This window comes from Sceloporus occidentalis, unplaced genomic scaffold (assembly GCF_023333645.1).
Source record: "Sceloporus occidentalis isolate IW3139 unplaced genomic scaffold, rSceOcc1.0.p SCAF_1, whole genome shotgun sequence".
Taxonomy (NCBI): Eukaryota; Metazoa; Chordata; class Lepidosauria; order Squamata; family Phrynosomatidae; genus Sceloporus; species Sceloporus occidentalis.
In genome coordinates, this window is record NW_028316981.1 from 255,954,844 (window position 1) to 255,969,277 (window position 14,434).

Genomic DNA, 14,434 nt, shown 5'->3' on the forward strand with positions numbered 1-14,434 from the left:
TTTCATAGGGTTTTCTTAGTGGTACCTATCCATCTACTTGCATTTGCATGCTTTTGAAATGCTAGGTTGTCAGAGGCTGGGACTAGTGACAGGAGCTATCCCCGTCATGCAGCACTTGGGCCTCAAACTGTCAACCTTCTGCTCTTCCAATCATCAGAATTGGCATCTTAACCACTAAGCCACCACATCCACTTCCTTTTTAGTTTTATTATACTAAACAATGACCTCAAGGTTCAGTTTATGATGTGACCTTACTGCATAACTGTGTACTGAAGAAAGGAGAATCACTCTGCTTCTTTTCTTTGGCACATAATGTAAATGCATAAGATCTTCCTGAAAACTCAAAATGATGCTGTTCATCCTTCCAGACAGTGGACAAGGAAATCTTGGTTTGTTTGATTTTCAGTGTACCAACCAGAGTCCATTTTTTTTTTAGCTAAGCCCCGGGCTGGTTACTAAGAAGTTATTAATTCTTGTTTTCTGGTCAGAATCCTGTAATATGTTTTTCAACCACTATCCAGCCTCCGTCCTGAGTTACCATGACTAACCAATTTAAAAGCTATCTGAGGGCAACCCTCAAAAAGACCATTTGACCAATACTTCTTGTAAATGGAGGAAAGTTGACAACTAACACTTTTTTATTATTTTTTACATTAATGTTTGTAAAGGGGCTTTGTAAACCTGTTGGGGCAGTCACTCTCATTCAGTCTGGCTTTTCTCACAGGGCTTTTTTGAGGGTAAAGTGTGGAAGGGAAAGCAGTATTCACTATATTGAGTTAATTGGATGAAAGGATGGATAACATCCATGTAAACATAGTCAAGGAGTACCTGGAGCAAGAAGTCCTAGAATAGTGATTTAAAAGCTTTATGATATTTTTAAGCTGGGTCCATTTGATTTCAGTTGTCAAATGGTGGCATATTTGTAGCAAATCAATTGCATGTGGAATAGTCTTCTGGAAGAGATCCGTCTTATTGCCTCCTTGGAAGCATTTAAGAAGGCACTTAAGACGGATCTCTTCCGGCAAGCTTATTCACCTGACCTCATGTAAGAATATTGCTCCACTTTCTGACCTCTGTATTACTGTAACTGCATTGTATTGTATTGTATTGTTATATGTTGAGCTAGTTTTAATCTAACTCTTTCTTATTGTATTTTATTGATGTGTTTTTGTTTATATTTTATTGGGCTGTAATCCCACCTCGATCCATTTGGGAGAGGTGGGAAATATAAATATATTATTATTATTATTATTATTATTATTATTATTTTATTATGTTTTCAGATAAAAGTTGCTTGTGTAACATTGAAAAGGATGATTCAAAGGGCATCAATGTGTGTGCTATTGTTTCTTGTTAATATTGTGTGTATTCCTTTCTCTGTTGCAGACAGTTGAAGAGATTGAAGGTGTACTAGGACGGGACCTGTATCCAAATCTGGCTGAAGAGAGGTCTCGATGGGAAAAGGAACTGGCAGGCTTGAGGGAAGAGAATGAAAGCCTGACAGCAATGCTGTGCAGCAAGGAGGAGGAGCTAAATAGGACCAAGGCTACTATGAATGCAATCCGGGAAGAACGAGACAGGTTACGTAGAAGGGTGAGCTCCCAGTCACTTAAAACCATCACAGAATTATAGAGCTGGAAGGGTCCCAAGCCTCTACTCAGTGCAGGATCTCTAGCTATAGCATCCCCAGCAGGTAGCTGTCTAGCCTCTTTTTGAAGACACCCAGAGGAGACCCCAGCACCTCTCTAGGCAAATGGTTCACCGTGAAAATCTTTCTTCTGATGTTGAATCAAAATCTACACTCTTGTAATTTAAAACCATAGACCTAGTTCTATGTTCTAATGCTGCAGGAACATTCCCAGCTCCTTTAATTTATTCCAATTTGTTTTGTTCTCCGTGCCTTCTATCTTCATTTCTCTTCTCTAAACTCTACTACTTGTCTATATAATTTTTTTAAATGTGGTGCCCAGAACTGAACACAGTACTCCAGATGAAGCCTGACCAGTGCCGAATATAGGAAAACTATTGCTTTCCTCCACTTTGAAACTAAGGCTTAGTACAGATGGGCCTTTTAGCACATAAAGATTACGTGCTAGGGTTGCCTCAGGGTGTTGCTTACAGATGGGCGACACCCCGAGGCAACCCTACAGATGGGCACCGTCATTTTGACGCAATAGATGCTTAGCGTCCGCATGTCGCGACACCATTGTGACGTCACGGGTGCGCCATAGGTGTACTGTGGAGTCACAATGGCACCACAAAAAGAACCCGTTTTTGCGGGTTCTTTTTGCTGTGCAAGGAAGCCGCGCAGTTTGTCCACTGCAGCTTCCTCGCACAGCAAAGCAAGGCTTTCTGTACCCTGCCTTAGATTCTGTTAATGCAGGCTAAGATACCATTTGGTATCTTTGCTGCAGCCGCTTACTGCTGGCTCCTGTTCAACTTATTATCAACAATAATTCCTTTGTCCTTTCAACATGTACTACTGAGCCAAGTTTCTCCCATCCTATATTGTGCATTTGGTTTTTGTGGCCTAGATATAGAGTTTCATATTTGTCTCTGTTGAATTTCATTTTATTAATTTCAGATGAGTTTTGTAGTTTATCTAGGTCCATCTGAATATTTTGCTATCTTCTGATGTGTTAGCTGTACCTTCAAGTTTGTTGTCATTTGCAAATTTCGTAAGAACTTCCTCAAACCCATCATCTAAATTACTGGTAAAGATACTGAAGAGCATCTGCCCCTAGACAATACCTCACTTGAGACCTCCTTCCAGTTTAAAGCACAGCCAGTGATGACAAGTCTTTAAGCACAGCTTTCCATCCGATTATGGATCCATGTGATAGTGTTTCCATCTATACCTTATTTAGGCCTGTTACAGACTGCCAAAATAAAGCTGCTTCGGGTCTCTTTGGAGGCATGCTGTTTAAATGATGCATGCATCCTAAGAATCCGGAAGCTGCACCAAAGCTGCACTCCAGTGCTTAGGAATGGAGTGTGGCTTTGGCACGACCTCCGGACTCTTAGGACCCATGCATCATTTAAATAGCATACCTCCAAAGAGACCCGAAGCAGCTTTATTTTGGCAATCTGTAACAGGCCTTAGTTAGTTTCCTATTCAAAATATCCTGAGGGACCTTATAAAACGTTTTGCTGAAATCCAGGTAAATGACATTCCCAGCATCTATGAAACTGATGAAAAAAGTTATGGCTAGTTTGTTGTTGTTGCTGCTGCTGCTGCTGCTGCTGCTGTTGTTGTTGTTAACTGCCCTCAAGTTGACTCTAACTCATGGCGACCCTGTAGAATAGATATCTCCAAGCCTCCCTATCTTCCACAGTTTTGCTTAGGTCCTGTCGAATCAGACCCATAGCCTTCCTGATTGAGTCTATCCAACCGTCATGCAGTCTTCCTCTCTTTCTACTACCCTCTTCCTTTCCCAGCATTATTGTCTATTCCATTGAGTCATGCCTTCTTATTATGTGGCCTCAAAAGCCTCAATTTCATCACCTTGACCTTCAGGGAAAGTTGAAGCTTGATCTGTTCAAGTACCCGTTTGTTTGTCTTTTTGGCTGCCCATAGTATCTTCATCACTCTTCTATAGCACCACATCTCCAGTTCTCACATCTGTACATGGCAATGGGGAATACAGTGGCTTGGACAATTTCAACTTTAGTATTCAGTCGTCTGTCTTTACTCTTTAGTATCTTGTCTAGTTCTTTCATAGCTTCCCTTCCTGTTCTTAGGGGATTGACAGACCGCCTCTTTCCTAGCCGGGTCGGGGCTGTGGCAACCTCACGCCACGGCCCAAATCCAGCCTGTCAAGGGTGCAAAAAGGAACCACAAAAAGCAGTGTTTTGTGAAAGGGCGCCATAGCCACGGTGGCACTGCTATATGGTGCTCCTTTGGCGCTGTGTCGTATGGACACAGCACTGGAGGAGCGCCATGACACCTCATGCCATGGGGAGCGGCGCATGGCATCATGGCACCCTGGGGGCAGAGTCAGGGCGTGTGTCATCTGGACATGACACCCCGACTCCAACCCCAGGCCAGCCTTTCAGGCCGGTCTGTACAGGGCCCTAGTCTTCTTATTTCTTGGCTGCAGTCTCAGTTCTGATCAGTGTTTCATCCAAGTTACAGGGATTCTTTTACTATTTCGATTTTCTCATTGTCTAGGCTGAGCTTTTGTAGATCTTCTGTGGTCGTATTTTTGTTTTCTTTAGGCTCAGCAGCAAGCCTGCCTTTGTACTTTCTTATTTGACCTTCCTCAGTATTTGTTCCAAGTCTGTGATGTTTTCTGCTAGTAGTATGGTGTTTGGTAGCATTTATTTTCAACAACCCCATGATGGCTCCTACTGATCACTGCGTTGTCATCTAGATACTTGCAGACAAACTCCTGTATAATCCATTCTAATATTTTTCCTGGTGTGGAAGTCACACTGACTAGCTTGTAGATTACTGGATCTTCTTTTTTTGAAATGATGTAGAGTTCTTTAGAAGTATGAGTGCCAGAATATTTGCTCCATTTTGTAGGCCACTGTCTACTCACTCTTGGCTTTTTCACTGCTTTGCTGCCCTTCTAGTCTGTGAATTCTTCTGTTGGCTTCTTTCTGCACTCTTCCCAATCCTCATAATAATAGATATTTCCAGAGCTTTCATAGACAATCTGTTTACATGTACAGCACTTGGTTATGGGAAGGCTTGACCCCTGCTTTGTCTTTCCTTGTGAATCTGAGACACATCATGTTGTTGTGAACCTTCAAGTTGTTTCTAACTTATGTAAACCGAAGTCAAACTTATCATGGGGTTTTCTCGTCAATGTTTGTTTTGGAGTGAGTTGCTTTTGCCTTCCTTTGAAGCTGAGAGAGTATGGGTTGCCTGAAGTCACCCAGTGGATTTCCTTTGATGAAAAGGGATTTGAAGCCTGGTCTCCAGAGTTGTAGTCCATTGTATCACACTGGCTTTCAGATGTTACATAGTTATCCTTTATGAATATTTTAAATGTGATGCACTGGGACATTTAAGATATAGCAGATAAACATGGAAGCTCATACATAAACATGTCAGGAGATAAAATAGATAATTCCCTGGTGTATATTCAAAGTAACTCAGATTAAGATTTAATAGAAATACGGTTAAAATATAAAATATTTTTTACAAACTAAACACCTAGTTAAAATAAAAATATAGTTAAAAGTACATAAATAAATCAACTTGCTGACTCAGCTGAGCTGCTCTCCATCACCATTTGGCTTGCTTATACTAAGAAAACCTTAACTAGATCAGACCAAGGGGCTATCTTGTCAAAATCTAGTTGCCATTCAAGTCCACAAATAGGACATGAAACTGGTAGGCTTGCCCGATGGTCACGCCCAAATGGGATTCACTTGCAAACTCTCTCATAATATGAAGGTTCAGTATAACCACTGTGATTTGCAACTACTAGGAGACCTGTCATCCATGAATATGGCCAGTGATGGTGAACCTTTTTGAGTCCAAGTGCCCAAACTCAGTGGCATTCCATCACCAGTACTTCCAGGGAAAAACCCAAGGCACATTCTCTCAGTCTCAGGCTAGCAATAGTACCCCCCCAACAAAACTTACCAAGAAAACTCCATGATAGTTTCATCTTAGGGTCACCATAAGTTTGAAATGACTTGAAGGCACCACACACACACACATTGCACTCTTTCTGCCTCAGAAGAAGGCAATGGCAAACCTCCTCTACAGAAACTTAGAGACGCCCTAAGTTGGGAAAGACTTGAAAATACACAAAAATGGGGGCAAGTCACACTCTCTTAGCCCCAGAGGATGGCCATGGCAAAAAGGGGGGAAAAACCTCAGAAGAAATCTTGTCAAGAAAACCCTTGGGTTGCAATAAGTCAGAAACAACCACAATTCTGCTCAAAACGGAGGACCTTTTGGACAGCCTCCTGGACAGAAAGGTCACAAATAAACCAAATAAAATAAATAAAATACAAATAAATAAATTCCTGTTGGTTATTCCTAACTAATCCAATCAATTGCTGAACAGTGAATGAACATGTAGGATTCCATTAACTCAGTGGCTCTAATCTAGGATTCGGTGGGGGAGACTCTCAATGGGACCAAGCCCTAAAAGGACGGCTGAATCCCCACAACTCTTCTGCAAAGCTGCAAAGGCAAATGGTCTCTTGCAGCCCAGAAATACCCCCGATTTGTGGCACTCTGACAAAGTCCCATGTTCAGCCACAACAACAACCCTGATGTCTCTGGACTGGACAAAACAAAGCCCACTCCAAGTCCAACCTCCAAGCAAAGCCATGGCCAACCAGGGGTCCGCCCCATCCCAGCTGCTCAGCCTTGAGGGCATCCATCTCTGCCCCCTGTCCTTTCCTTTCAAAAGCACTTTGGGAAGGGGGAAGGGATTGTGAAGGGGGGCTGGGGGAGCTTGCAAGGACTACCCTCCATCAGACCTGCTTGGGCAAGAGGGGTGGGTGACCCAAAGGAAAACAGGGGGTCCAGCCCTAGATCCTGCTCAAAAAGGAGGACCTTTTGGACAGCCTCCTGGACAGAAAGGCCACAAATAAACCAAATAAAATAAATAAAATCCTGGACCTGCTATAAACTTCCTACAAATTGCCTACCTAGTTTAACTGTTATTTTATACTACTGTTTTAATGTCCTTCTGGTTTAATCTCCTTTTAGTACTACTATTTTTTTATACTGGGTGGGAGGGATAGGGTTTTGTTTTTGTTTTTTTAGAATTTTTAACTGTATCTTGTTTTATTGTTGTAATCCGCTTGGATTCCAAGTGATTAAGTGGAATATAAATCATCATCATCATCATCATCCCTGGCTCCCACCCCTGCTTTCCCCCAAAGAAAGACCGTCCCCCCTCTGCTGGACCGTCCCAAGAGAGCCCAGAGATGCTCTTCATGCCCTCAGGGGCGCCTTCCTTCCTCCCTCCACCTTTCTCTTTCTTCCTCCTCCCCCCCTTCCTCATGCCCCCCGCCACCACCATTTCCCTCCCCCCTTCCTTCCTCTTCCTCCTCCTTTCTCATGCCCCCCCCCGCCATCGCCATCAGTTCCTTCCCTCTCCTTCCTTCCTTCCTTCCTTCCTTCCTTCCTTCCTCTTCTTCCTCCTCCTCCTCCTCCTCCATGCCCTGCTGCTGCTGCTGCCACAAACCTCCTCTGAAAAAATTGTGTCAAGAAACCCCCATGAAAAGTTTGCTTTAAGGTCACCATAAGTTGGAAAAGACTTGAGGTCAAATAATAAAGACTACAGTTCCCAGAACACTAATGGCAAGGGGTGAAATTCCCAGCTGGCTCCTTATGACTCTGTTCTAACGGGGGAGACTGGGCTGAGAGAAGGAACTGAGCTGCGCGTGTGCACTCACGCCCCACCCCCCACCCCTTCCACTGATGGCTGCCGTGCCCACACAAACTGGCCTGTGTGCCACTTCTGGCTCGCGTGCCATAGGTTAGCGAACACAGAATACGGCTAATTCCCCTTTCAGTTCTTGCAAGTATTATGTTATGGGACCACAACTCCTAGAATCTCCCAGTGGCCAGTCTGTCTATCTCCTCTAAGATAGATGAGCAATGTCAAGTTGGGATCTTTTTGGGGAAATGAAACCAGTATGATAATTAAAGAGGGAATACCTTCATCTGTTTGTTGTTGTCCCTACACATTGAGCTTGACATACCATGCAAAGAATAGGTTCCAGACTGTTAAACACAGAATTGAACATTGTCCTACCCATTTTCCTTCTTCTAGTTTTATTGGAAAATAGTGAAGTCTTATGTTCTAAACCATATGCTAATTTGCTGAACAGCAAGTTTACTTCTCCCTGGAGGAAATCTGTTTATTACAGATGTCCATGTAAGCCACACTATGTAATACTGAGCACCAGGGAGCTTATTTGCATTTGTAAGTCAATAGCTGCCACACAAATAAATGTTTCCTTGACCTACTAAATATTTTATATATGCAACTCTGAACTGAAAGTCACTTCATATTATTTCCCCAGAGAGACTGAGGAAGGAGTCCATGCTAAAATTTAGTTTTTGTTCTACATGCATGAAATTGGGTAGATAAAAGAAGTGGAAGCTGAACAGATCAATAGGGCAGTTACTTCAGCCCAATGTCTGTAATCAACCAAAGTGCTCTCAGTGGGGTTTCGGAGGCTTGTTAGAGGTTTAATTAAATTAGATATTTAATGCATTCAGTTAACAGATTGGGCTGCTTTGCAGTGCAATAACTAAGAAATGACATGTGTATGGATTTTTATCTCTTGCAGGTCATTAGTAAATGGGGTGATTACTTATTTCTAGGGTGCCCATAATGTAGTTCTACCTTTCTGCAAACTAGCCATGGGGGAGAGCAGTCTGAATACTTGGGGTTTGTTTACTGCTTATAAAAACTGCTGCTTCTACCTAGATGTACAAACATATATCCTTGTTTTTATTTCTTTAAAGCAGGGGTAGGCAACCCTTTTGAGCTGGGGGCCGGGTTGCTGTCCCTCAGACAACTGGGGGGCCGAAGCCAAAAAATAAATAATTAAATAATTTTTTGAAAATTAAATAAATAAATAAACTGGGACAAATGTAGGACAAAATTTTCAAATGGAGGGCACTTTTTAAATAAAAAAATGGAGGACACGCGAAAAAATTTGCTGATTTTTAAAAAAATGTTAAGATAAATGCATGTTTCTGAGGCTTCTATAGACAATTGCCCCACCATGCCCCTCGCACGAGACGCCAAAGGCCCCGGCGGTAATCGGCGGCAGGACTGGGCTGGGGCCAGTCCCAAGGCCTCGCCGGGCCGCATCTGGCCCACGGGCCGCAGGTTGCCTACCCCTGCTTTAAAGCAAACACAGGAAGTAACATGAAATACATGAATATGAATGATTTTATACCCTGCTTCTCTAGAAAATATTCATGTTTTCAACTATTGAAAGCACCAAACATCTGCCCTGTGCCAATACCAAAGACTAATTGTCTGTAAGCTCACTGCAACGTCCAGAAAAACTACATGACCATATTGCAGGATCAAATGCATGTCTCTAAATTAGCGATGGAAAGAATATTTGCAGCTATTTATTTTCTTGCTGAAAAAAATGGTTTCCTGGTATTCACACATCCCAAAATGGTACAGGAAATTATTCTGCACAGAAGTACAGGAGGGGTAGCATGGATTGTGGTGGTTCTGGGAAATACACTGCTTCCAAACAACCACAAAAAAAACAACAATCTTGCAGAACAAAAAACTTTAGAAAAGTTAAAAAAATCTTACACAAAACCCCCAAGACAGAGTTTTGCACACAAAAATAAAAAAGATAGGTTTTTTTCCTGTGCAAGGTTTTTCTTGTTCAAGATTTGTAATGCAAGATCGTTGTTGTTGTTGTTGTTGTTGTTTGCTTCAAAAATAGCAATTTTGCACCAAAAAGTACATATTACAATCTAGAAACACTAGGAGGTTTTGTTCAAAGTCCCACTTTTTCCATGCAAAATGTGTGTGTTTCTCTGCAGAACTACTCATTTTTTCCACAGCAGGGAGAAAATTGGAAATAATTGGTACTCATTTGAAAGGACCAAATAGTCAGATATTAACATTTCTACTGTAAATGCTTACTGCAGACCAGTACTGCTGCAAAATGTGATTTAGTTTAAAAGCAAATTAATTACATATTAATCAAAGATAGCTAATAAACAGCTGGATTTACCTATTATAATTATTTTATAATTTCTATTATTTATATCTTGCCTTTCCTTCAAGAAGTTATCTCTTCCCATTTTTATCTTCATGGCAATGCCGCAACATAGCTTGGACTAAGATGTAGCAACTGACTAAATGACATCCAGTGACCTTCATGGCCAAATAGTAATTTGAATACTGATCATCTTAGTCCTCATCCAAGCTGCTAACTTCTAAAGCATGCTGGTGATTGTCATAGACCATGTCAGTGGTGCATACTGAATAGAATTAGGTGTCCATCTTTGTTTACCATCCTGATTCTTCTTGTGTTTTTGAACTCTTACCTAGGAGCAAGAACTAACACCACTAGGTGAGTGCTTTAATATTTTTGTTGGTTCTAAATCAGAAGACTCCAGATTGTCCTGGAAATTAATTACAATGATGTTGAAGACACTTATGAGTAAGTTTTTGTCAGCACACTGGCAGACCTTTGCAGAGAGAGATATTATATGTGGTTTCAGTCCAGAACCAGAGCACAAACCAATGAAGAGAAAGCAAATGACTGGTCTCAATGACTCGATTATTATTGGCATTACAAACTGGTATCCTCTTTGCATTATGTCATAAGCCTATATCCATTTCTGTGTCAAATTGTATCAAATTCTTTGCATATAGTGTGTATCCATAAATGATGTCAGACTTATTAGGGGCTGTGTACCTTTTTTCCCAAATGGAGGAAATCCATTCGGAAGAATTTAATATTGTATAGTGTTATCATTTGGCAATGGAAATATCTAATTATTATCATGACCCCAAAGAAAATAGATCATACCTGTACAACCATGAAACAGCTTTAGCTTCAGCTATCTTATTTATCTATCTTCTCACCCAATGTTCACATATTCCAAAGTATTTAAGGAAATTATGCTATAGCTAAAGCTATTTAGCCATCTAGATATAGGACTAACACCCATTAGCAATTTGTTTATCTATTTGTTTTAGCACATTTATAATACTGTCCTTTAGCCAAAAAATCTCCCAGAGTACTGTATAAATTCTTCACATAACAGTTTATTTATTTATTTATTTATTTTTACATTCTACCTTTCTCAAGGAGTGGAACCCAAGGTGGCTCACAGATAAAATTGGTTAAAAACTTAAATACAGTTTTAAAACAATTGGATTCATTTCATTTAAACAATATAAAATTACGTTAAAAATACAAAAGTTAAGAACATCATAAACAAAGCATGCAACCTAATGATTACATAGTAAAAGCCTTCTTGAATAAAAATGTATTTGCCTGCTGGGGAAAGGAAAGCAGTCAATCTCAGCAGGCACCCGGCTTTTATCCCCTTGCAAAGGGAATAGGTGATCCTGTATTGCTTATTAGTCAGTAACTGGCTGGGTCCCTGTTTGTACAGGGTGCAGTCTGGAGTAGGCAGCAGTCCACCAGGGAAGGTGCAGAGTGGCAGGCAGGCAGCAGACCTCTTGTGGAGTGGTGAGTTCCCTGTTCTCAACTTAAATAAGATGGCACACAAGGAAATGGGAATGGCAGTGGGGAAGAGATTTGAGTCCAGCAGATTCTTCTTACTCTTTTCTCCCTCAGAGAACACTGCAGTGGCAGTTGGGGTGGAGGAGAGGACATTTCGTGAGCTTTTGTGACCTAGGCATGATGGACCTGTGCCTGCAGTAAATAGAAGTATTAAAATTGGTGTATTGATGATGATAGCAATAGCACTCTGAACACATTCACAGAGAAAAACGTTGTGTATTATTTCTTGAAAGTCAAGGCAGAGAAATTTACTCTGTGGCTCATCAGCTGAAAGGCTGTGCTTTTTGACCCAATTCGTTTTACAGCACAAATGGAGCGAGATAGTTTAGTACAACATGTCTTGCCAGTCATAATAGAGATACATCTTACAGGACCCTATTTGATTAGGCTTTGAACTGTTGTCAAGTGCATGGAATATATGTCATAAATCATTTGGTTTCCATTAGAGAGAAATAAATACATAACATTGTATTTATTGAAGCTTATTAGCTACATCACATAGTAGAAGGGTGCACATATCTTTGGAATATTTGAGATAAACAGGTTGGGTATATTTTCAATGAACGTTACTTTTTATTCTTCATATAGGACAGGAATGTTTTCTTACCTGTTCAGATCCATATAACTGCATTGCTGTTATTATGTGCTTTCAAGTCAGCTCCCGTTTAGGGCAACTATATCATATCTCTGCATGATTTATTTAGAGGAGGTTGTTGTTGCTTTCCTCTAAGGGAGAGAATGTATAACTTGCCCAAGGTGATGGATTTATGTGGCTGAGCAAGGATTTCAACCCTGATCTCCCTTAGGTTGCATCCACACTGCAAAAAATAATCCAGGTTGACACCACTTTAACTGCCGTGACTCTTTGCTGTGGAATTGTAGTTTATTGGGGCACCTTCTCTGTCAGAGGAGGCTGTCTCACAAAATTACAATTCCCAGAATTCCATAGCATTGAACCATGGCAGTTAAAGTGGTGTCAACCTGAATTATTTCTGCAGTGAGGATGCACCCATAGTCTGGCATTCACACCATTTGACCACACTGGTTTCCATATAAGTTTTTTTTAATTTAATTTTTATAATATTTCCATAAACAAATATATTCCTACATTCTGTTACATTTACGTTTCCATATAAGTAAATAGCAAGGTATTTGGGAAAGCAGCCAGCAGCAGATAACCAGTCCAGAAAACAAAGAAACTCTTCACAGAGCTTGTAGATTTAAAGCGAACTTCAAAGAGCAGACTTACAAATAAAGGCAGACTCTAGTAACAAGGTCCATTGTCAGTCAGGGTGCAAGCCAAGAGTATTGTCAAGCAGTTCAAGAAGGTCAAGGGTTCCAGATAAGCAAGATGGTCAGGCAGCCCGAAAATCAAAGATCCAAGCCGAGGAGACAAACTGAGAGTCAGAAAACAGAGTGTTTTTGCAAAGGAACATAGATAGCTTCTGACAAAGCTCTGGTGCCCTACCCAGGCTTTTATCATCAACCCTCATTAGTGCAGGTAGTCTTTGATGAGTTGGCATTTTGCATAAAGCCTCCTCCAACGCCGGAGGCACGCTCTTTCGGATTTTCTCTGGCTGAAGGTAAGGATGTGATCCTCATCATCATCCTCCATGCCCACATTATTAGAAGGCCCTACTGCCTGGAGATTTGGCTCATGATTTTCTATGAGAGCCACAGCCTCTGCTGGAGCTCTCAGTGCAGAGCTAGAGTCAGGGTCCTCCCCTGAGTCCTCATCCAGGCTGGACATGACATCAGGAGAATTTGGCACTTCCATTAAATTATTATCTCAGACTTATTGATTCATCCTCTTGATGTGAGATGACTGGGGCAAATTCTTTCACATCAGATACACTACAGAAGTTGTGTATAAACCACTTGGCTTAAACTGGTCCTTTTAAGGCTTGTGTTATGATGTATAAGCTAGTGTGATGTAGTGGTTTGAGCATTGGACTACAACTCTGGAGATTAGGATTCAGGTCCCAGCTCAGGCATGAAAACCCACAATCATGGACAAGTCTCATTCTTTCATCCTCAGCAAAAGGCAAAGGCAAACTCATTCTGAACAGATCTTGCTAACAAAACACCATGATAGGTTCACCTTAGGGTTATAAATGCCTTGAAGGCTCACAACAACAACAATAACAATCACAATATATTAGCGGTCAGATGATTTTTATTTGAAAGATGTCCAGATCGAAAAGAGCAATATCAGACAAAAGGTTTTGTAGAAATCTAGCCTCTTTGAAGAAAGATTGAAAGCATGTGACAATCCAGATTCCAATTACATTCCAAAGTAAATTTGGCCCAAATGTAGTGTAGGCAATAAAATAGGTCGTTATTCTGCCTTATAAACTTTGTCCCTGCTTATAATGGAAGTAGGTTACCTTCAAATCGAGCAGAACTGGTGTGTTATACACTGAAAAAGAGAAAGGCTTAAGTGACTCTGGTCTAGTGTATAACAAGACTGCTGTATTCTTCTAACCAACTCATCCATGGCTTACATGTCCCACATGAATAAATCAGTCACAGGAAGTATATTGACTTTCAATAAGAGAATGTGACTCCCATTTCTTAAGCTATGCAAAAAGTATCCTAACTTATTTAAATAATAATATTATGGCTCAAGGAGTGTTAAAATTGGTGTTATCAGACTGTTTTAGTTAAAAAGTGGAGTGAGAACTAGCAATAACTGCATTTCTCTTTATTTATTTAAACTGCATGCTGCTTCAATTTCTTAGTCATTTTTTGTGTGCTAATTAAATTGTTATTTAGTACTGTAACTTCTTTAGCAAGTATATTTAATCATTCACTGGAAACTACATTTTAATATTTCTTCTAATCAAATTTATATATTTTCATGCCAACAATAGAATGTATTCTACTTTTCAAATTTGTGCTATACCCCAAATGACACAAATGTGAAAGTACAATCGGCTTTCCATATCCACAGACTTTTTTATCCATGGATTCAAGTATCCACACCTTGAAAATATTTTTAAGTATATAAATTCCAAAAAGCAAACCTTGATTTTGCCATTTTATATATGATTTTGCACATTTACTCTGCCATTGTGTCTAGTGGGACTTGAACATCCACAGATTTGGGTATCCATGGGGGATTCTGGAACCAAACCTAGCATATACCAAGGGTATACAGTACTATTCTTCTTGGTGATCTCTGTACTCCCACAAATGGGTCATC

At 40.6% G+C, this 14,434-nt stretch overlaps 1 protein-coding gene across 3 annotated transcripts in view; it reads left to right on the forward strand.

Moving 5' to 3' along the window:
• The window catches only part of MCC (MCC regulator of Wnt signaling pathway), a 293,206-nt gene that overhangs the window by 214,904 nt on the left and 63,868 nt on the right, over window positions 1-14,434 (forward strand). For all 3 annotated transcript variants that reach the window (XM_089492179.1, XM_089492187.1, XM_089492193.1), the window contains one exon: window positions 1,387-1,593. In XM_089492179.1, coding sequence (XP_089348305.1) covers window positions 1,387-1,593 — 207 coding nt within the window. The remainder of the gene's footprint in view (window positions 1-1,386; window positions 1,594-14,434) is intronic.